Source organism: Molothrus ater, chromosome 12, assembly GCF_012460135.2.
Source record: "Molothrus ater isolate BHLD 08-10-18 breed brown headed cowbird chromosome 12, BPBGC_Mater_1.1, whole genome shotgun sequence".
Classification (NCBI taxonomy): Eukaryota; Metazoa; Chordata; class Aves; order Passeriformes; family Icteridae; genus Molothrus; species Molothrus ater.
The window spans coordinates 16,491,593-16,515,920 of NC_050489.2; the positions used below are offsets into that span (position 1 = coordinate 16,491,593).

The 24,328-nt window shown below is 41.0% G+C and overlaps 2 protein-coding genes across 2 annotated transcripts in view; one reads left to right on the forward strand and one right to left on the reverse strand.

Annotated features, from left to right (window-relative positions):
- Positions 1 to 17,006, reverse strand: part of LOC129046813 (polycystic kidney disease protein 1-like 2) — a 36,077-nt gene extending 19,071 nt beyond the window's left edge. The window contains 19 exon segments of the mRNA XM_054516177.1: positions 36 to 218; positions 1,460 to 1,585; positions 2,419 to 2,613; positions 3,079 to 3,224; positions 3,394 to 3,579; positions 4,668 to 4,809; positions 5,062 to 5,182; positions 5,797 to 6,004; positions 6,604 to 6,709; positions 7,801 to 7,850; positions 8,567 to 8,665; positions 9,753 to 10,157; positions 10,805 to 11,034; positions 11,594 to 11,741; positions 12,165 to 12,275; positions 13,105 to 13,290; positions 15,842 to 16,006; positions 16,560 to 16,964; positions 16,967 to 17,006. Of these exon segments, the coding sequence (XP_054372152.1) occupies positions 36 to 218; positions 1,460 to 1,585; positions 2,419 to 2,613; positions 3,079 to 3,224; positions 3,394 to 3,579; positions 4,668 to 4,809; positions 5,062 to 5,182; positions 5,797 to 6,004; positions 6,604 to 6,709; positions 7,801 to 7,850; positions 8,567 to 8,665; positions 9,753 to 10,157; positions 10,805 to 11,034; positions 11,594 to 11,741; positions 12,165 to 12,275; positions 13,105 to 13,290; positions 15,842 to 16,006; positions 16,560 to 16,964; positions 16,967 to 17,006 (3,252 nt within the window).
- The window catches only part of BCO1 (beta-carotene oxygenase 1), a 45,444-nt gene that overhangs the window by 4,938 nt on the left and 16,178 nt on the right, over positions 1 to 24,328 (forward strand). The gene's annotated exons all lie outside the window — the stretch shown is intronic.

Here is a 24,328-nt window from a genome sequence, read left to right on the forward strand (position 1 = left end):
ATGGTACAGTACAAACTGGACCAAATCTAAATTACCTGCTTTGCCTTTGGCACTGAAGTGTTCCCAGCTCTGATTTCTACAGAAGCTTTAAGAACACTGCTCACTGCATTAAACAAATAGTTTGCTGCTTCCTTTAACTCCTGACCATCTCTGCTGTGCTCTGTGTTTACAGTGAGCAAGGAGGCACTGACATGTTTCAGAGTGTTGCTGGCTTCCACCTGCAGAAGAAACACAGGGAGCAGTTTATATGTGCTGGCACTACAGATGGCAGAAGTGACACTTGTGTCATTTACTGAATATTGCAACATCAGTAATCTTTTGAGACTATTAGTGGGTAATGCCATTTTTACTATAATTATTTGTGCTGGGGTAATACTTCAAATGCTAATAAAGATGATGGTACACCAAAGTGGAATACAGGCATGAAAAATGCAGCCTGCTTCTACAGATATAATCCATAAAAAGATGAATAAATCTGAAAGAAGCTTGTCTGTCAAACCCTGGGCAAAGATAGATTTTAGATGTACAGTAAAGTAGTAAATTAGGTTATAAGTTTCTATCTTAGTGCCAAAGGAGAATGATTTTTGCAATTTTTATTTTGTGCCTGGATGCAGCTTTGGGACTGGGAAAGCATTAGCCGGATTTTAGCCCAGGATAGTGAAGGAGCCAAGCAAATTCACTGCAGGCTTGCATCCATCCCCACAGCCTGTGAATGCTGAGCAGCCTTTCTGTTGGGTAAGAGCTGGATCTGAGCTGTGTTCTTGTCTTGCCAAAGTTAACCACATCCTGCTGAAATGCTCCAAGCCATTGTCACGCTCCAACTCTATAATACATCAGAAATCAGGGCAGCTGTTCTTATTGCCTGCATATTTGGGAAACTTCCCCCAGTGACAGTTTGTTCTGTCCTGCCATATCCTCACCCCATAACCATAAATAGCATCAGCTACTAATAATGCCTTGTTTCCAGACAAGACTCAAGAGATACTATTGTGAGACCAACCTGCACATCGTGCCCAGCTCCCCTGGGTGCTGACATGATCCTTGACCATTGCCTATCTGCATTTTGTGCAGTGCCAGGATCAGGGATGAACGAATGTGGGCAATTCTAGAAAAACCCTCTTGGGGCAGTTCTTCTTCAGGGTTCTAAAAGTGCTTTACAGGAGAAAACATGCACCCTGACATGTTTCTGACTAACAGTTAAGGATTCTGTCTCAAAAATGTATGATGAATGTAATGGTCATAGCCTGGATTGTAGAGATTGCTGAGATAATATCTGAGACTTGAATTTACTTACTCTAAACAGAGTCAAAATACAGCTGGTCAAAATACACATACTGGTACAGTTGAAAAAATGGGTAAGAACAGATAATTATAAGGCACTGAAACTCTTCCAAGGTCAGTGGGATAATTAGAGTCACTACTATTAGTGTGAGGAAATTTAAGATGAATTGCTTCTTACCTGTGCTGAGACAGACAGCTCTTCACTCCTGTAAGTGATTTCTTTCAATACCTCTGACATCTTCAGAGCAGTCTGCATTGATGTTATGTTAACAACAGAGAGAGTTGTCAGCATCAGCCCTCGGAGCTTGGGATGAAAAGGGATAATTAGGCAAAGGAACAAGATGCTAATTAGGACTGTGAAAATAGTGCTGTGTATTGACAGCCAGGCTTGCTGTAAGTTATGCAGTAGAGTAAGACTCCACAACAAGGATCATTTGAGCTCATATTAGCTCTACTGACAAGATGCCACTTGCCCTAGTAATTATATAATCATGAGTTTTATGTTACCTCCCAGCACAGAGAATTCATACACTTAACATCCATTAAGAGCAAGGAGAGTTACTTGTGAGAATTTGTACTAATGTATGTGAATTACTGTGTAAATGCCACTTCCAGAGAAAGCAGAGCCATGTGTGATTGATGTTATTTAAATAATGGATCTTAATTGAAGGATACATTCTCTAGATCTCTTCATCTGAGGCACTCAAAGCACTGTACAAATATCAGCTTGTGACTGAAACATCAACTGGTGGCTAAAATGGACTAAAGAAAATTACCTGCCATCTAGTGCTTTTGGGGGAAATTAGATAGGATATTTATCCCTCTAGATATGCCATTTTATTGATATTTGATATTTAAATTGCTTGGGAAAATTAGGTTTAGATTAACTAGTTTAAATTAATGAAATAACAATTGAGAATTAATTGTTTTACTGATGAATGATAAAACAAATAATTTATGTCGACAAATAGTGAAAACTAGCTGAGACCTGTGCCAAACACTGAGACAGATGCTAGAAACTTGAAACCTTCATTGATTTCAAGTGGTGATATGTGAGCTTTTTATTACTTAAGAGCTGTCAAAGAATATGAAGAGTCCATTATATGACATTTTACTGCAAGAAAGTGTTTTGCTGACCTCTTTTCGTGTGTCTGTCTGTAAAGACATGTTAAAACTTTCCTCTTGGATCTGCTGATTAAGGACAGATGCCACTGACTTGTACAGCTGGAAGAGACTCATGCTGCTGTTCCCATCTTTTAGGATGGTGTTTGCCTTCTCAGATACCACAGCCTGCAGGGTCAGGTTCCCATCCATCATATCTGCAGGTCCAACCTGGTGAAGGAATCAGATATGCTCTCAACATTGCCAAGGCTGTTATAATTTTCTTTGGACAGCTTCCATGATCATCTTAATCACAGCCTAGATAGAGTGGGACATAAAACTTCATGTTCCCCATTTTCAATGTTTTATTTTTAATGGCCTGATAAGGATCTCCTTACTGTGGCACTGGGGAAGAAGCAAGAGGCTTTTGGGCCCACACAGATACTCAGTAAATAGGCTTACACTGCTCAATCAATATCCAAACAATTATTTTAGACTTTTGTTCTAGAAAAAGGGGCAGTGGAAGATCTTTTGACCTTGAGCGCACAGAGAATCGTCTCTGTTAGGTAGAAAAATGGTGATTATGGCACATTCAGAAGGAAGTAGTACATCTAAAAGAGGAGGAAACTCCAAAAGTCAATTATGGGTTAGTTATCCACTTGAGAGTTCTTGAAACAAATTAATTCTATTGTGTACCTTCACTGAAGCATTTGTTTGAACTGTATCACCAAAGTTGTTGCTAACAATAATTTTCACATGTAAAATAAAATCATTTTCCTCTTCTCCAAGTGGAAGATAAACTGGGAAGAGTTCAGGATCTGGGCTACAATCCAGGAGAGAATCTGAAACAGGAAAGAAGGGGTCAGGGAGCAGACAGCACAGAGCCACCTCCTGCTCTCTGAGAGCAGGGGACCCAGGGCATGTTCACTCGTGAGCAGGTCCCTGCAGAGCAGGGCGGCTTGTGCCTCTGCTCTTGTCAGGAGAAGCCAAACACTTGGCCTGGGGACTTACCTGGTGTCACATAGAAGCAATAGGTGAGCTGCCTGCCAGGACCGGCCGAGCCGGGAGCGCTGCAGGAGACTCTGAAGGCGGTGAGCACCGAGCCGCGCTCGGGACTCAGGGCACAGCCGGGGGCTGCGGGCGGGGGCACGGTGCTCAGCAGGAACCAGCGCTCCCCGTAGCCTCGCTCAGTCCTGGCTGCGAGAGGAAGGAGCAGGAGTCAGGCAGGAGCGAGCCCAGCAGAGCCTGGGGCAGCATCGAGCCCACCCAGCAACCGGGTCTGCATCGAGCCCACCCAGCAACGGGGTCTGCATCGAGCCCACCCAGCAACGGGGTCTGCATCGAGCCCACCGAACAACCGGGTCTGCATCGAGCCCACCCAGCAACGGGGTCTGCATCGAGCCCACCCAGCAACGGGGTCTGCATCGAGCCCACCCAGCAACCGGGTCTCCATCGAGCCCACCCAGCAACCGGGTCTCCATCGAGCCCACCCAGCAACCGGGTCTGCATCGAGTAATCGGGTCTGCATCGAGCCCACTGAACAACCGGGTCTGCATCGAGCCCACCGAGTAACCGGGTCTGCATCGAGCCCACTGAACAACCGGGTCTGCATTGAGCCCACTGAGTAACCGGGTCTGCATCGAGCCCACTGAACAACCGGGTCTGCATCGAGCCCACTGAGTAACCGGGTCTGCATCGAGCCCACCAAGTAACCGGGTCCGCATCGAGCCCACCCAGCAACGGGGTCTGCATCGAGTAATCGGGTCTGCATCGAGCTCACCGAACAACCGGGTCTGCATCGTGCAGAGCAACCGGGTCTGCATCGAGCCCACCGAGTAACCGGGTCTGCATCAAGCCCACCGAGTAACCGGGCTGCCTGTCGGGCACACACACGGCAGGCTGGGCTAACGAGCAATGAAATCTTGCTACTGAATCAACCATAACACAAAAGAACTATTTCCAGTATGTTAATGTCTGATTATAAAGCAAAGTGCTACTATTTGATCAAGCATTTAGCATAACTTTGTTTCAGGTGAGCCTTTACAAAGTTATTAACAGCTTGGAGTGAGATAACTGAATTTCTCCTGCTGTGCAACACCCCAGAACAAACTTATCTCCTCATTATTTTAAAGAACTTCCATATAAAGTAACACTTTCAACTTGTGGACTAATTTACCTTCATATTTGTCAGTGAGGCTATGCATGTGTGACATCAATATGATGTCATGTCAGCAGAGATTATCTCAAAGGAATCTGTAAACCCTAAAAACCCTGTTAGCCCCTACCTGTTACTTTAATCTGAAAAGCTTCTCCCTGTGTCTGCAAGAAGGAGCTGGTCATTCTCAACGTGGATGAGTTGCTTTGAAGCAAATTCAAAGAGTTCTGCTGGAAACCAGTCAGGCCACAGGCTAGAGGAAGTGTTGTAGACTGGAAAATCAGACAGAAGAGAACACATGGCAGTAGAGGCTTTTTGCTGTTCTTTCTCTTGTGATTTATCAGGAGCAGGGTGGCAGTTTGGTGCCCTTCATTGTAACCCCTCCCAATCCAGGCACTCATTGTCTCCATCTTCACTAGTATTTTCTGAGCATTCATTTGACAAAATATCCCACTGAGGCCATATGGCTTTGTGGATATTTATTTTTGTGTGTGCAGTATTTTTGACAAATCTGGTGCTCTCACCTTGTTTTGGAATGTGTTTTCTAAATACCAGTTATAATATATGGCCTGGGAGTCGTCCTGTCCAGAGACACTCAAAACAACTTCATCACTAACATTCACTGGCTTGCAGTTTGCCTCACACCTGTAAGGAAGTAAGATGGGAGTTACACATAGTATGAGATGTCTAGGAGAAATTTCACACACATCTTATGGCATTTATTCCTGTTGTTTCAGTGAGGTTGACATTGAAATCTCCAACACTGCAGTGGGGTCAAAAACCCTAAGTGGTTTTCAGAAGAATATGTTTCAGTTGGTAAAAGGTTTGTGTTCAAAAACATGGACTGAAAAATGCAGCAAGACTTATTTGGTCAGTAATTTTTACCATGGTAAGATGCAAACGGATTTAGAACAATAAGTTTTCTTTACTGTGAGGGTGTTGAGGCCCTGGCACAGGTTGCCCAGAGAAGCTGTGGATGGTCCATCCCTAGAAGTATTTAAGGCCAGGCTGGATGGAGCTCTGAGTAACTTGATCTAGGGGAAGGTGTTCTGCCCGTGACTGAGGGGTGGAACAAGATGATCTTTAAAGTCCCTGCCAACCCAAAGCATTCTGTGATTCTAGTACTCTGTGATTCTAATTCTCTATGATTCTAAAAGTACAATACTACTTTATTATCATTATTATTGGAAACTGTGGCCTTGCACTATGCTTGTGCAGTAATAATATTAACCTGTGAATACCAAGGTTTAAAATCAGACCTGATTTCCAGTTGCAGTTCTTGTTTTGCAGTCACATAGAGACATTGCTCATCCTGCCTCTCTTCACTGCCATGGTTTTGGATGGTAATCTTGACAGTCACAGCTGATTTTGGAGGAGGAAGGCAGGAAGGTGGGATTTGCACCTCACTTTGGTTGATTAGGATTATCTGTTGCTTCACACATTCATTCCAGGCAGGCCAGCATGCTCCTGCAGAAACATTTCCTTTATAGTTAGAACAGCAGCTTATAAAGGACTTTCCTGCCATAAGTTTCAAAGAGCTTTAGAGACAAGTTTCTTGAACACAATTTAAAGAGTTGGTAATCTGGATTCAGATTCAGGCTTTCCCAAAGTCATGGATGAGGTCAGGGATAATTATGGGGATAGAACACAGATGGCCTGAATCCCAATCCTTTTTTCAGCCAGAAATGTGTTTGCATCATGTTTAATGTTAATTATTGCTGTTTTATTGAGACACATGTACTTTGCAAGTGCCTGTGTAAGTCACTTGGGATTAGTCCTTGGCTATGAGAGAGAAGCTTAGGACAGGTAGATCTTGAAAAACTGAAAAACTGAAACCTTTGGGAGAAGACAAAATGGAGTACTACGCCAAAATATATACATAATTAGTTTGGTCCCAAAACTAGGGTTGGGTAGAAGGACATTTTTCATGTACAGTGAGTGACAAACTTTAAAGCCAGAAAATGAAGCATCCTTAAGTCAGATTTTCAACACTGGATCTGACACAACAGTGAGTTTGTTACTCATCAAGTACAAGTTGGTGAAAAAAGTTCAGGAAATGCACAAACCACAGGTCCAGAGAAAACTGAAATTATTGTTGTTGTCTGGCCAGCCAAGTGTAACAGTTGTGAAAGGATCCACATGGCGACTTGGTTTAATATATATTTTGTGATCCTAAATAAGAAGTAAATGTATCAGTTAGAACACAAATATGAATAAACACATACATATGTTGCTTCTTTATAATGAAAAAGGTCTGAAATTTAGACCCCAAATCACTGGATGCAGATCTGTAGTCTATATGATCTTTCTCTTAGCAGAGGTAGTGTGGCAGTAGAAGCAGAATAGAAGAAGATGGCACAGAAAAATTGTGTGGCAAAATTTTCCCAATTGCAGAATTGGTTTAGGAGTGCAGCTCCCATTTTCAAAACTAGGTACTTAGGAAATTAATTCCTATTAAACCTTCACATCTGGACCAAGACTTCTAACCCTTGAACAGCCACTTGTCTTCTGGTGCATTCCTTTTTTATCTTAATTGGATACATTGCAGCTATAAACAAGGAGGAGAATGGGTAGGTGAGTTTGTCTTTCTGTGTACCAAACTGTGATAAACTTGGGTGTGGATTAGATTTATATTCCTCTGATGCAATATATTTTTACAGGCAATCTGTAAAGCATGATGGCTTCTTGTATCTCCCATAGCAGATGTCTGAGGTCTATCTGCTAGTGTTACAGTTGAAAACTAGACTTTTAACATGATAAAACATTCTATCTGGCATTTTTATTATTTAAATTTGGACAGCTGCTAGCAATTGGTGTGTCATTAACTTCTTAGTTTGCCAAAAGCTGGGAGATTTTTCATTGCAAGATAATTTAAACACTCCAGTACAAAAGCAGAAAACACTTGGGAACGATATAAAATATATTAAACTCTACTTGAAGGATCACTTTCCAGAGAGAGGTTTACATTAGTCAAGTAGTTGAATTAAAAATTCATCTAAACATATTTTAACTTACAAAACTGAATTGTTGTGAAAAGTTCATTTTCTTTAATCTTTTTTATGCATTGTAGATGGAATGCCTGTAAACACATTTGTCTCCAAGACTTGTGGTATAGATTATGTGTTAAGCCATATGGAGAACAGAACATCTAGTCCATAATTTACTGTGCTGCAAATACTTCTTTTCCCTGCCTTATACAGCACTTTCACTGGTAAGAAAAGTCTCTAAGCAATTTTAAAGTAAAGTCCTTAAATAATACTTACATTTTTCTTTGGGGTATTTGTTTTGTAGCTGCCTTCTTCCTTATCAGAATCTGTTTAATGCAAAAAAGAACAGAATATTTTAGTGCTACCTGTAAAACTTTCAGACATCCTCAGTGAATATGACTTAAATCCAAAGGATTTGACTTGTGACAGTGTGAAAGATGGGGCTGTAAGAATCAGACTCCAGAGCTGTGACAAACAGCACAGTCAAATGGGTAAAATGGTAACAACAAACTCATCACAGACAAGGGAGGATCCTGATTCTTCAAACATAATGGTATAAATCAAAATATATCCACAGAAGGTGATGGAGTTTCACTGATGTACAAAGGAAAATTGGTGGAAAGCACTGGAAAACTTTCAATACAATTAGTGCTAAGGTTATTTTATTGCTGGTATAATCTGCTCTTGTAAATGTAAGGATGAGCCATCTAGAAGCCATTAGTGACAGCAATTTATGAGACTGCTGTGATGCAAATATTTTCTGGTTTCAAAGCTATGTCCCAAGCCATAAACTTCACTCATTATTTCTAGGACAAACAGCAAATGTGCAATGTGTTACATATACAGAGTGATGCTAATTTATGACTACATCAAAGTCAGGGAATCTGCCTTCATCAGGAAGAAGCCTCCACAAAAGTTTTCAGCACTGTTGCTGGAAGGAAAGCAATTACTACATGCAAACCATAAACACTCCATGAAATGCTCTGATTGCAAAAAGACACTTCCATGGTGAAAACCAGCACTGTCAGATTAATGTAATTACCTTTTTTATGGGAGCTGTTTGCCAACACAGTGATGAATCCAAGATCCAGACTTATGTTTGAGAAGTCATTCATGGCCACCACTTTTACTAGATAAGTACCTAGAGAAGGAAAAGGGCCAGTTAAGAGTAGCAGTGGGCCCAGTCCAACAGGTTTGAGGTAAATTTGTAAAGGAAACCCCCTTCTTTTCTGTTAAGAGTTTTCAGGGGGCTTTCTGATGGGTGGCCACTGCTGAAAGGCTTTTCCTGGATGTTTTTCCCCTTTATCTCAACGTCTGAATAACTCAGCTGCCCTTTTCCTAGCCCTTGTCATGCAATTCTTTGTCAACTGACTATGATACCACACAGGAAAGTAGAGGTGTACAAACACTGGAGGCCAAATGAGTTTAAGCATCTTGAGACCGCAGTTATCTTGTTTGAAAATTTCTGGCTATGGGGAAGGGATGTTCAAATGGGTACAGGGAGAACAAATAAAACTTTCATATTGAATAATTTAAAAATATGAAATGAAATCATAATTAGCTTCTACTGTTCCCACTTTGGCATGGGGCTGGAATAGCTCATTAGAGGTGGAAACTTTTTTATCTTCTGCCACTGTTAATTAACTCTTAGGCACAATCTGCCTAATTCCACATTTTAAAGGCTTTGACTATGTAATAATGGAAGGATAATATTAGTAAAATGTTTATTCATAATTAACTCCAACAAAAGTTATGTGTTGGAAATGGACGTGCAGAAAAACTCCCCTTTTCTTTGTCGTCTCTACTGAGAACTCCTCAGATTATGAATTACTTCAATGTAAAATGCAGAGCAGTCTAAACTTGAAACATAATGAACAAATAGGAGGAAAACACTTTGCTATTCAAGCAAATGTCCTCATTTGTACTTCAATCAGATGGAGCCATGAAAAAATAAACCCTATGTCTCTTTACTGTGTGTCTTCCATTGCAAGAATCAGGTGAAGCCTTGCTCTGACTCTGCAGAGCAGAGCCATTTGTCTGCTCCATTTTTTAGCTCACTTACATAGGACTGTGCTGTTCATCCTGCTCTGCAGACTTTGGGCAGTCAGAAAAGCTGACAAATTCAGCTGTGCATTACTGTCCCCTAGCCCAGGATGCTGTGCCTGTTTATGTGACCTGTGCTGATGTGTGATGTCCTGGAAGCACAGGAGGTGCTGCTGTTGCTGTACCTTCCCAGGGCACGGGAACGCCGTACGCCCGCGGCTCCCCACGAGGGCCGTCTGCTTTGTGCCACTGGCTTTGGTTGGATCCAATCACCTCAAACACCAGCTCCTCTGGGGCACCATGGGACACAGAGACATTCACCTCCAAATCCTGCCCCAGCTGCAGAGTGTGGGAAGCCACTGCAGCCTGAATTCCAGATACTGGCTCAATTAAATGAACAGCAATAGTCGCAGAGATCTGCGATGCCATCGTGCTCCTGGATGCTCGGATTTCCAGCTGGTGCATCCCTGGGCCTATCAGCTCTTGAGAGGCCCTGCTGAGTGTCAGGTTATGGGGGACAAGACCTTCCTTTGCACTGGATTCACTCAGTGTCATATTATCTGCTAGCACACTGTAGGTTACTCCATCGCCTGCAAAAACACAGATGAAAATTTCTCACAGCTTGTGCAACAGGCCAACAAGTTCCAGCTGCTTTGTGCAGCATTTCAGTGTTTATACAGGAGACACAAGAACACTGCAGCAATGCAGTCATTTTTAATAAAGTCACTTAAGGTGACTTAATGCAAATCTATTGCGTGTTTTCTGCTGGGAATGTTTTGAGAAGAGAATTCAAACATACACTACTCATTTTTAATTTTTTTCAGCACATATGTGGCTTCCAGGAACTTGAAGTGAGAAAGAAATGTACACCAGCAAATGTGTCCAGCTCAGAGTGGAATCCTCTTAATCTAATCAGAGGAGCATTTCCATAAATTTCTGACTTCAAATATAGAAATATTCTGACTGGCATCACATAGATTTTTGTGACTAAAGTTATGCTTGTACATAACATGTCAGCTTTGTCAATAGGAAAAAAGGGTTTATACTTATGCTTTAGGGGGTGAAATATTTCTGAGAAAGGACCCCTCCAAGGGAACTGAGAGAATACAGGAATACAATTAGTGGGAAAGCATTGACTAAAAAGAATTATTATTTTGCATCATGACAATCCTGCTTCTATCTGATGGATAGCAATAATAATCCTTCCCTTTAAATCATGCAGAGCAATGATCCTCACCTCCAGTGTGCTGAACCTGGATCCAGAGCAGCTCCCCATAGAGCGTTCGGCAGCAGGAGCTGTTCCCTGCCCCGTACTGGCTGTAGCACCCAGTAATGCTGAGCTGATCCTCCTGCTCCTGAACTGTCACCTGCCTCTGGGCCATCACGTGCCACTCACTGCTGGTGCACTCCACAAAAACACTAAACTCCCCAGGAGACGAGTACCTGTATGTGAGGTTGCTGACCAGTCTAGAATAGAAAGAGAACTTGTTGTGAAAGATCATCCTGGGAAGTCTTTCACCTTACATGATAACACATCCCCAAATTTCATTAATTTAAATGTCATTCCTACCACTAAGACAAAATCTGATTTTTAAATCCATCAGAAAAATGTTTAATCTATTAAAGACAGGATATCTATGCAATTAAAATAAAAACTACAGAATTTGTCCTTGTTATATTTTGTTATCAAAAACCCACTCTTTAAACTTAAGGAAATAATATTTGCTTGTAGTTTGGCAATTACTGACATGTTTTCAGTAATTTTGAGTCTTAAGACCTGGAATAAATAGTCTTGGAAATAGGAAACACTTGTTATAATAGAAGAAAGATTGTGGTTGGCAGCTTAATATAAAATTTTGTATTGATTTCTAATCAGGTTTTTGCAGAATCCAAGTCTCTCATAGGTATGTTCTATTACTGAGCTATCTAGTTTTTAACATCTCATTTGTGAGACTTTGCACATTCAGTAAAGTGTGAGCAATGAAATGTACTGTTTGTCTGAAGAGAACTGAAGGCTATATCTTACGTTAGAGGGTAGTAAGGATCAATGGTGTGACCATCTCCAGTGCTGATGGTACAGGAAAGGTTCCCAGAGTACGGTGAGAGCAGCCAGATCAAAGTGACCGTGATATTTTCAAAGACAAAACATGTGTCTTTCATAACCAGCTGCAGACCTGCAAAGCAGAAATCCCAATTCAGTGCCAGTGTTTGTCTACTTTCCTTACAAAATTCAATTTATTTTCAGGCATTGAGAGCCAGCATGCTCCAAACCACAGCTGGTACTGCTGCTAATTTGTGTGCATTAGTGGTGTGACAGGGAGCTGATTCTTTTCCATGACTAGAAATCAAAATTCTTGTTGGAACATAATTTCATTTAAATATGTTTTATGTGTCTGAATTTCTGGGCTTTGTATTCTACCCAGAACCCTCAGTTAGGACAGGGAATCTATATTTTTGTGCCTATTTTCAGTGACCACCACTATTCCAGTTTCTTCCCTGAGGATGGAACAGTGATTTTTAAGATCAATATCAGTGGTCTCAGTGTTACAGCTCAAAACAGGACAGGCTTCTTGTGTGGGCATCCCCCTCCCTCTTACCTTCCTTGCAGTGGTATTGAATAGACAAATAGCTTCCCAAAGCTGGACAAGGGTCTCCAAAGAAAGTGCCATCTGCTGCCACCTGGCAGGCCTGCAGCCCGTGACACTGGCCTGCAAAGGGAGCATTTCAGATCAGCACATGGCTTTTGCCTTTACTGCCACAACAGCTCAGATGAAAGATGATTGAGAAACAAAAAGGATTTCTAGACAAATTTCCACATCACTTTGACTTTAGTGTGTTGCTTATTTTGTGGCATTTCTTAGCAACAATTCATTTTATTGGAACAAAGCTGAATTTGAAAAGGTACGGTTAGAAAAAAGAAAAAAAAAAATTGTTTCGTTTAATTTTGGCTGGAAGCCCTAAGAATCTCCCGGGGGACCGGCCGCAGTCACTGTTTAGAATCCAAGCCCTTGGCTCCAGCAGGGTGGGTGCCTGACAGGTGGCAGGGAGCAGCAGGTCCCTCCTGCCCTCATGTCCCCGTGGGTGGCAGCCTTGTCACCCCCCCCTGCTTTGGAGTTAGCTTTGTTTGGATGTGTTGCCTTCCATCTCTGCCAAACCTTGTGTATCACACTGAATTTGTCAAGGAATCGGTGCGTTCACATATTTTCTTCCTACACTAAGGAGCCAGCCACACCCTGGTCAGGCACACCCCTTGCCCTTCATTTGCTCCTCCCCTCCTGTGAATCTTTGCTCTTCCCAAAAATCCCTCCTTTAGCTCCTCCTCTCCTTCTCTGAAACTTCTCACAAAACCCCTCCTTTCTATCCAGCCTCCTGTAGCAACCTCCTCCCCATCAGAAGTTCTCTGTGATTCCCTTAATTTTAGGAATAATCCACTTTCCCATTTGCTAACTCTGCTGGGAAAACAGATAAAGTGTTTGAGGCACGAGGAACTTTGGTCCATGCTCTGTGTTTCTGACAAGCAATGCTGTGAGATACCACCTGCTACTTCATCCTTGACCCTGAGCCAGCTGCAGCCTTCATCTCTGTCAAACTGCAGAGGAGTCTCTGACACACAGTAGTGAGGGGTCTTCCTCCCATAGAAGCTCTCTTCAATGTGAATCACTTCTCCTGATCCACACTGTACAGTGGCATTGGAATTATCACAAGCAATGCTCTGGCCAGATTCTAATAGGAGAAAAAAACCCAAATATTACCTTTTTGAATTTCTGAAAAATCTTGCTACAATTCTACTCTATGTCCATTTTGTTTTGTTTGTCCTTCTTTCTTTTTCTCCCTTTTAAGCTAAACAATTAAGAAAATTTAAGAAAATTACAAAATAGTAAAAATTAATAGATTTATGTTTTTACCGCCTCTAAATACTGAGGACATTTTCAATAAGCAAAAATATTTTAATTATAAAAATAGATATTATTTTGTGAAAAACTCTTAGCATTTGTTTGACCTGAAATACTGGAAGGTTTCAAGTTGCTCCTTACTTCCGAAAGAGATGTATGGATTGCATAATATCCAGGTAATTGCTTTGGAGAATAGTTTGCATATTAAGTATGGGAGCTGATCCCATTTCTCCTACAGAGACTCCTTTGTTCCTGTGTGATATTTGACTGACTTCATTCAGCAGGACTGCTCAGATGGGTAAGGTCATAGCTCTAAATACATACACCTCATTCTTTGATTAATCTGGGACAGTTAATTATCTTTCAGAATTCTTAGTTTCGTGTAGTAATCAGGATACTTAATACCCTGAAGAGGAGGATGTGAATAACTGCTCTCATATGGGAGTGTTGCAAAAGGATGTTTTTGTTTCAGCTGTTCCAGGTTTAAATACATTGTCCTCCCGTTGTTGTTTGGATCATTCCCCTCAAGTCCCTTGATTAACAGTGCCAGTGTGTGCACACTGCAATAATTGTGTGCTATTGTTATTTAAAGGCTAAAGCTAAGCCTGGCTGTAACTATAGCAACATGATCAGTTTGCAGATTAGAGCTCTCTAAATAAGCTTGAAAAATAACTTGCTGGTAAATTCTAGTATGGACCATTATCTCATGCCTTTTTTTTTGTTGTTCTCTATATGCAGGTTTCTCACAGTATTTGCTGTCTCCGCAACTTTTACATGGAAAGATGGACAAAACTTAGTCTGTGTCTAGGTAAAAAGCCTGCTTTGATACATATATATTTACTATAATAAACTGCTAACCTACAGAACACCAAATGGTAGAATTGCCTTGATCTGGTCTTGGTTTCCTGGGTAGTGGAATGATGAATGTAGTGTAGGATATTGTTGCTCTTTGAATTTAATGGGATCTCAGTCAGATCCTGTGGTAACAGATGATAGTTTCCTTACAAACAGACAGTTGTCTACTGTGGCTGTAATGGAAAAATAATTTTAGTCTGTCTTTGCAAGAAAAATAAGCTTAAGGGATTGTGCTGTCTGCCAGTTTCCTCTCCCCCAGTCATTTTTAATGTTAGTCATCTTCAGCTAAATTTGATGTATAGATATAAACCTCCAACACCCTAAAATTTCATGAAATGCAATATCTAGGGAGAAGAGAAAGAGCTACATCAATACCATGGACATGGAATTCAAGTGACCAGCACATACAGCTGGAGCTCTGGAGTAGCTGTAGGGGAGGGAGCTGAGGCACTGAAAAGTATTTGCAGAGGTAGGACCTGCTGGGGATATGGAGGTGAACTGGGAATGCTGAGGAGAGTAGAGAAGGGATGTGGAGCAGAAATTCAGGATAGGAAACAAAACTTTATTACCTTTGCTCATTGCAGAACAACTTGTTATTTATGTCAGTAGTAGCAGACTGCTGGACAGGGCAGTAGCAGTTCTAGGGCTTGTGGAAACCTGTACTTACATACTTGATTGGAAGCCTTTTTACATTAGTGAGCCCACAGCCAGACTGTCCTTCTAGTGCTTGTGACCACAGCTGTAGCTGCAGTTGAAAGTACTCTTGTGCAAAGTGGGAGGAACACAAATTCCCCTCATATGTATATGTTTTAAGGGATGATATTGCCAGCATTCCTTTCCAGAACTGCTTGTTCCAAGTCACAATTTGAGTGACACAATGTCTGTGGATTTTCTGTCTGAGCACAGGAAGTACAGGTTTCTGTCTGCTTCCTTAACCTGGGAAAACCTTGAACTTCACATGGTGGAAGGGTCTCAGAAGAAACAAGAAAAACTTGCTCTCACTTTTGCTGACTCCAGGCTGCAAGGAGTGGTGCCTCTGGAAGCCTGCCTGTATTTTTGCTTCAGTTACAAATGGAAATTATTCTGGCACACATTAAAAAGTGTTTTTATGGTACAGCCATACGGGTCCTACCTAGCCCCAGGTATTATGGTCCCGTGGGAGTTTATTCTTGTAGCCATGCTTTAACATAGCCAGCTTATGTCCACTGAAGATGTGGACAGCTACACATTATATTCACTCTCAGATCTGTTTCTATTTTATCAACCCTCTGCTGGAACCCTGGACCTTATTGTCTGGTTGCTGAGCACCTACATCTCCCAGTGATTTGTGGGTCAGATCTTTGGATCAGATTTTATCAGCACACTGGAAAAAGAGCACCAGCTGGGGTTATATTACTTTTTGCTTGTTCACATTTAGTAAGATTCATGAAGTTATTTCCCAGCTACTTTGAAAGCAACAAGGCAATTTATGCCCCATCATGATCACAGCACACTCACTTCACTGTTCCAGCTGTTGTGCATCTTACCAAACTCGCAAATGAAGTCAAATTCTTGGCTGCAATTTTCAGTCACACCCCACTGATACTTGGCATTCTTCAGGATGTACCCACACATGGATGAGAAGGAAGATGGCTGATCCTTGTACCAGTTACTGTAGATGATATTTGAAGTGTCCAGCCAAGTTATTGACCCTGCAAGCAGAGAAATTGTGTCCTGAATGTTTATTTTCCACAGTAATACAATTAGAGGCAGAGCCTGCAGAGCAGGATTGTAGCCCTGCTCCTGCTGAAGCAGAGATGGTTTAGTCTGGGTAATGATCTTCAATTACATTTTATATTGAACCTGATACAATCATGAAAAGAGACACTGCCACTTCCAGCTGTGCTCCCAGCCTCCCCGCCTCAAGATTTCACCATTTCCCTTGCATCAGACCTTGCAGCACTTCCTAGTGGGATGAATTGGCTTCCACTGGAGACCTAACCCAGCACATTTGTTTCACTGGGTTCAGCAAGCTGCTCTCACTCACCAAGTGTTCACACCACCACAAGAGCCAATGGAAAGGGTGATAACATGCAACAAGGAAGTGAAGCAGGCAATTAAACATCTTAATATAAACCTGAAGATACAGCAACAAAAGAGGCTTTTCAGCAGATTTCTACAAAGGGACTTACTGCATTTTCTACCATGTTAAGAAAGCATCATGAGCTGATAGAATTTTAAAGATGAGATTTTAAAACCACTTACCATCAGTTTCATTCAGCAAGGAGTTTGAGATCAAACCTATCCACCATTCCTGATCCTCAGCAATATGTTTTTGCAAGAACTCTTGAGTTTCTTCATTTTGAATAAAGACAAGATGCCCTCCTCCTCTCTCACACCAGCTCTGGGCACCTGTGAAGGTTTGCTGAAGTCTAACAAACTCATAGCATGAATGGTTGAAAGCTTGCTGGTACTTTGAACAAGGTATTCCTTCATCAGTTGCTTCCTCCACAGCCAAACTCACAGCAAGAGAAATCAGAATTGTGATTCCCAGCCACATTCTCAGCCCAGAGCTGTGCATTACACTGGTCTTGCTTACCAGGACACCACTCTTTTTGCTCCCTTCTTCAAAAGCTTGAGATGTCATCCTTCTCATGTCATCAGCATTCTCCTTCCTCTTTGCTGCTTGCCACAACAGCAGCAATAGAACATGGAACAGAACAGAACTTCTAATATATAATTGTGATTGTGCCTGGGGGGTGTTGTGCTGATGCTGAGTCCCTGCACTGACCCTTGTGAGCTCTATTGTACAAATGTCACATCCCATGTTAGATCAGTTTGAGGAGAAGACATGAAATCATTGCTTTCCTTGTGAGCAGAGAAGATAAAGTTGATATATGCTACTGTTGGACATGTGGAAAAGTGAGATAAAGCTCCTACATCAAAGGCTTCATTGTGTGAACATTGAGGTTGGGAGGTCTTTACAACAGCAAAGAGATAAAATAGTGAGAATAAAAAAAAAGAGAAACAGAAGGAGTTATGAGATGGGAAAACACACTGCTTCTCTAGATACATTTAATTGGTCTGGATTGCTTTATTTTTAATAATTATTGAGGTGCCTCTTTAGATGCTAATGCAATGTCTATAATTACTGTATCAGATCCATCCTGCCCTCCTGTTTACGCATGTGCAGATTCATCTCAGCTGTTCCAAGTAAGCTTCATTTTGGACTGGTGTGTCTGCTTAGAATTCCACACCCCAAGTGAAATGCTCCCATCATCCCTTAAAAGATAAGCTGCTCAGCTCTTCAGAGCTGCAGTATTTATACCTGCTGGGAGGCAGAAGAGAAGGCCATAACTTAAATCAATGATTTAGGAAAGATGAAAATATTGCTTTAATCATCAGAACTACTTGAGAGCCCTATTAGCACATTCCAAAGGCTGATGATGGACTTTGGGAAGCAAGCCCAGCAACATTTAGGAGCTGAAATCTCTAAATGCATCTCAGCTTCCTTATAAAAGATATCCATCAGGTTTACAAAGCCACCAGCTTAGTAGAAGCACAGTACAAATAAGGATTTTAGCTATTGTGATCCTCCTGTCCTTGGCATTAACTCCATTGAGTTTGATGCCATTATTATTAATTTATACCACCATAACCCAAAACTGGAAGAACAGGCACTTATATTTAGACATGGGTTAGTGAGCCAGTTAGCAGAGCACAGAGGAGTCAGCATGGATTGATGTTTGATGGATTCCTGCAGTGCAGAAATTCCTCCTGCCCTGCACTGCTGGGCTGAAGGCAGTGCCCACCCCTGCAGTGTGCCAGTCCAGCTCCAAAGCTTTCTGCCAAAGCCAAGTGCATGCACTGCATCCAGTCAATATCTGAAAGTGCACTTCAATCCCAAGACCTTTCTGGATCTCCAGTTTATGGCTGTCTTGCTCAGCAGGAAAAAGCATGACTGTTATCAGGGTTTTCAAGATAAAGTTAATTGGAAAGTGTTTAATGGGTAGAAAACTAATGGGGGATGAGGGGAAAGGAGAAGAAAATACACTATTCTGGATGTCTTCCTTCTCACCATACCTGTAAATCAAGAGTTCAGCTATGGAACTGTTGGAGCAGATCCCACATGAATTTCTGACTGATTAATAGGGAGAGCTTATGGAGAAGCTAAGATGTGAATATTCTGACTGGATTTCCCAGCTCTGGAGGAGGCCAATCCATATTCTAATTAGCTAATTGGCCCAGACACCCATCCCCTTCCCAGATTAGACTGTGTAACTACTATTATCAGCTGCTTCTCTTGGGGGTGTCTGCAAATTAGGAGTCCCTTTCAGGCCCCATACAAATCTTCACAGGCTTCAGTTTGGGAACACCCAGTCCAAGGGTTTTATATTCAAGCTGTTGCAGCAGCCAAAGCTGAGGGCAGCTGCATTTAAGTTAATTGGCCACTGTATGTTTGCATGATGCTTTCTTCAGACTCCCTGCTTCTTCCTGGGCCCTGCTGACTTGCCAGGCTTCACAGCAGCTGGCATCCAGCCCTGCCACTTTATCCTTCTAGTTAAGAAAAACACAGCCTGTTTCTGAAAGCACAGGCATGATGAAGGAGACTGTACTTGAACGTACTGGCTTGGTGATACAGATATTTCCAGTAGGAGCTCACTTTTATGGTGAATGTGTTCTGTAGCCTTGTCCAATTCTTTCTCTGCTGCTGGAAATCTGACTACATGAACATACTAAAAATGCCAGGGCTGAGGGTGCCACAGGCTCTCCCCTGTGAATCTGCTCCAAAGGCATTGAAATTAATGGAAGTCTTGTCTCTGGCTTTGATGGAATTTGAAATAGGCCCTGAAAAAGAACAAATAATGTTTGGAAATGTCTACAAATAAAGCCAAGCTCTCCAAGTGAGTCTACTGTTGGCAATTTCTATAGCAATATGCATTTTTTTCCTAATCTACGGTTGCTATAAGTTACCCTTCAGCTGCCTGCAGCAGATGGGGAGTGGAAGAAAGACAATTTCCCTCTTTGGCAGTTTGTTGACTTTTTATACTTTAATGCCAGGAAAGCATTCTGTCAGTTTATTGTTTGCCACAAGAATGAGAAAAGCATTTACATGAAAAGAAAATGCTGCTTTTAAAGCATCAAAATCAGCAGCTAGGGTCTCCAGGAAGAGAGGAACTTCTGAAAACCCTTTTCACTCATAAGTGAGAACTCACTTGATGTCAAGGAAACAGTGCTCCTTGAATTTACCTTCTTGTGGGAAACATGTCTTTTGCATTCTTCCTCAACAGAATGACTTCTTTTTAAAAATAGCTTTCTTATGCCAGAAGTCATTGGCTTTGGAGTGGTCCTGATCTGTGCCCCAGTGCAGATCACAGATCAAACTGCATCATGACAGCCTGAGAATGGCCTGGGATTCAAACTGCAGCACTGCAGAATAGCTTGACAATCCATAATAGAGACCAGAAAATGCTAGATTTGAAGAATTAAGGAAGTGAAGAGCTGCCAAAGAGAAGGAATAAATCACACCCCTGCTCATTTTGGCTGTTGTTCATTTGCCTTGAGGAAGAGCAAGTAAATTTACTCTCCATAGGAGGATATTACCATCTTTACATTCCTGAATATTACTGAATGTAATATATTGATTTTTATCAGGAATATAAACATCTCTGTGTTTAATTTATTAATTGAATAAACATAAAAATGGAAAATTTATTTCTATTGCTTTGACTTTGAGGTAGAAAAAAGATTATTTTCAGGTATCATGAACTTGAGACAAGGTTATGAGTACCTCATTTGACTGTGTCATGTAAACTTGTGCAGTGTGAAGAACATTGTTACCCTGATAGGTAGGAGGTACTGAGTCCTGAGCAGACTCTACATCTACACCTTCCATCTCTTCATCTGGCTTTAAAAATGCCCATTTGCCAATTAGTATAAGAAGGTGGATCACAACCCCACTTCCTTCCTTGCTGCTCTCCTGTGCTGTTTATCCTGATGGTGAGACCCAGCTATTGCTGACTGAAAAGGGTTTGGTCTTGTTGTTGCTTCTACTGTCTAATTTTCCATGAGGCAACACACTGAACTTACCAGTGATCCCTGCCAAGTTGCAATTTTGATGTTATCTTGTTTATAAAAACAGGGAAAACAATTCTTATCTGTACAGGGTGCAAGAATTAAATTAGACCTTCATGCCTGGCATGATGGGGTCAGGATAAAGATAAGTAGGATTACTTCAGGAGCTGTTGGTTTGAACATCACTTCTGTTTCTAAGATGTGTATGGTTAATTGGATAATTCATCACCTAGATAAGTCCCTGAGGGTCTTCCCATAGGAATTGTCCCCTTGGAAGTGTCTGGCATTGCCTTTGGGCTCATTGCTGGCCTTCCCTCACTGCCACAGTTGATGCCTCAGTCCCTGCCTCTTTCCCAGCTCTTTCCCCTGTGTTATTGCCTTCAGAGCAGAACTTTGACTGTCAGGAAGAAAAGGATGAGTGGGCCCCTTAGAACATTTATTGAGCTGGAGTTATTGATGGCCAAACTGAGCCCCAAGTTCACACAGAAAGGAGCAGAACTATCTCAAGAACCTGATGACACCTCATGTGTCCTTGTGATCATACTTGACTAAGTGGCACAATTTAGATCTGCCATTGCTTTAATATCTTAATTAGAGAACTGATAGAGTGTTAAAGGTGCCCTCTTTGGCTAAAACATTAACTGGTAGATACTAATGGACTGAACTTTGCCCACCACACACAGAGGTAAAATAAATTGCTTGGATCTGAATTTACAGCCATCATTTACAGCCACTGTCTCTGCAGTCTCTCCAGGTTTCCATAAGTGGAAAGCTGGCCAGACTTCCAAGGTGTTTCAGTTTCCACCTCTTGTTTGTTTTATTTAATTTGGTTATTATTATCTTAATTATCTTTGGTTACACATTTTTCTTCTGCTTATTATGAGCTATTTCAGAGCTTACAGGGCATGGAAACAGAGAGGGGAAAAAAGCTCTATTACAAGTTTTTTTCATTGATAATGTCTCTTATGAATAGATATTCAACAGCTTGCAAAAGAGATCAGCTTCACAATCCCCATGAGAGGACTGGAGGCTCAGCAGCCTCCCTGTTTGGGAACGCTGTTTTTGTGCTAAGCCCCCTACACTCAGTTGCCATTTACAAAAACCAGAACAGAGTCCTTTTGAGTTTTCTTTATGTTCCCCCAAAGATGTACAGTAGGCTACTAGGTAGGACAGAGCAGCAACATTAATTTCTGTCATTGTACCCATTTGTGAACCCCATTTCTACACCTTCAGTCATGGAAGTGAATGCCAACCTTCACATTGACATCCTGCCCACTTGAAAACACATGACTGAACTGTATAATTTACATATTAAAACATGTAAATAAGGATGTTGAAACGTGCAAATAGGATTATAGAAGTCTTACAGCAAGGAAGTTTATGTGGGCACTGTGGTTGTTTATTTGTTTTAATGTCTAGTGTTTAAATATTTGGGGAGGCTCAGTCTGATGGGTACTCAGTATGGGTAGGCCAGCAGTTCCATGCCTCAGTACTTGAAGAGTTTTAATATTAAGTTACTTTATGTATTTATTTTAATGAACAATTCAATATTTCTCGTGGTAGGTATTAAAACTATGACTGTAAAAAAGAAAGCAATACTTCTGTTTATCAAAGAAATTATGAAATCCCACAAAAAACTCCCCTTCCCCAAAATTAAAATCTTATAAAGGAAATTAATTATTTTTGTCCAAATCATGAGCAAAATAGTATATGATAAAGCAGTTTTGACCCAAATAATACCTGGTCAGAATAATATAGAAAAACCATTGTTATTTAAATTTGAACAAACTACATTAGTAATTTATGTTTGCAGTTATATCTGGACAGTGCAAGAGATGTGGTTCTAAGCAGTCTGGTGGCAGTTTTGTGAAATGAGATCGTGCCAATAAAAGAGTATTTAACAAAGATAAGAACTTGTGTTTCTAGAAAGTGAGATAGCAATCAGTGTGATTTCAGCAAAAACAACTCCTAAGTTCTTATCAGTTTTGCTATTGGAGTTTTATTTGTTAGTAATAGATAACTTGATAGCTAAAGTTCTTAGCATAGCTTAAAGTGATATATGTCAAGTCAATTTGACCTTTGTTAATGGGCTTTCTTTAGAACTTAATTTCTATAAGCAAAAGATTGAGATTAAAATAAATTAAGTACAATGTAGATAAGGAATTTAATTGGTCTCTTTGTGATTTGTAAGGCAATAACTTGCTTCTTGCTAAGTGAACCAAAAGTACAAAGGTAGGCACAGGTCAATGACATTATTGTTGTACTAGAAATGCAGTTAACAGGCTCTGCTGCCTTGGAAGGCTTTGTTTAGATTAACCACAGAGATCACACCCAAAATGCAAACTCCAGGCTCCAAAAATGTCTTCATGGCCCTTTTAAATTCTGGGAGAGAAGCTCAGGGCATGCAGAGACTGGAGGGAAGTGAAAGGGAGAAAGAGCCCAAGAGGAAGCAGCTTGTGGCCTTCACCACAGCTGTTTAGGGCAGAGAGAAATAAGCAAATCTGCACGTGGTGGGGAGCTGGTGACTTCAAAAATATTATCATGGAGGGTGAATAGAGAGAGGAAACTGTGGAGAGAAATGTGAGATTTGGTTGGGGGAAGATTTCTATTTGAAGGGTTTTGCAGCAAGAAGAAACATTGTGAAATAATAAAATTAGAAAAGTCACCTAATCCACATCCTCTACTGCTGAGAATTGCACATTATAATTGTAAATCAATGCTTTGATATGTTGCCATTTCAATGTAAAAAGGGGGGAAATCACACAGTTGGCAAGAAAATTAATCTCCACATACTGTACTAAACTGCTTATTTGTCATTAGTGTGAGGAAAACAACAAAAAAAATTATTTTGCTGGTAAATGAAGTATTTTTTACTGACAAGCAGGAAGAACTAACTTCATAAAGCTTCTTTATTTAAGTTGTCCAACATATGAGACAAAACTTTCAGTCACAGACACCTAAAATTAGCTACCAAACACATTTAGGTTGATTTCAGAAGCTGTTGGATATCTGCAGCTCCTTGTTCTTCCATTCAGACAACTTTTAACACAGTTTCCAGCTATCTCATATGGCTGAACCTTAAACTACATGAACACTTGGTGTGGAGGAGGCAAAAGAGGTTTGAATTAATCTTTCCATTGCTTGCTTGCTCAATGGAAATCTTAATATCACTACAGATTAGACATCTCACATGTCAGATAATTAAAACTGCAGCATTAAGAGTGCAGACATAAATGGATGAGGATACACTGAAACAAACATATTAAAGCAAAACAGAACTTTGTGGAGAGAGAAAAAGTCCCCATGGCTTAGTGAGAGTAGAGTTGGGCAGCTTTGGTTTTTTGCCAGATCCTTTTGAGTCCCTAACATTGCTTAAAAATCACTTCCTTGGCTTTGTGCATGAAGGGAATCAACATCTGAATGCACACACACACACACACACACACACACACACACACACACACACACACACTCTCACATATACACAAGTACCCATGTGCATATGTACAGTGGATGTGCCTGTCTATGTTTGTATCTCCAGATATTTGTGGATTTTGATCACCTTCATCTCCTACAGCCTTCTGGATCAATCCTGCCGTTTATTAGTATTACTAATTCAAACAAAGACCTTATATTTTCTCTTCTAATCTGGCTCTTTATTTTGTTATCTTGTGCTTCTGTCAGTGCTTTCCAAAAAGAGACCAAGGCATGCTGTCCTGGTGATCTCCTGGAGTGAAGATCAGCCATCAAAAAGACAGGAGGTTTGGAGAAGAGGAACAATATATAATAAATGTGTCAGAAGAGTCTGTAGCACAAATTGTGTTTTGAATAAAATAGCTGTTATAGTTCTAAGAGATCAGTCAGTCTTAAGAAGTGATGTTAAACATTTTGGGAACAACGGTGATTCAGCTGAAAAAAATCGGATTTTAGGGTAACCCCATATGAAATTGCATAATATA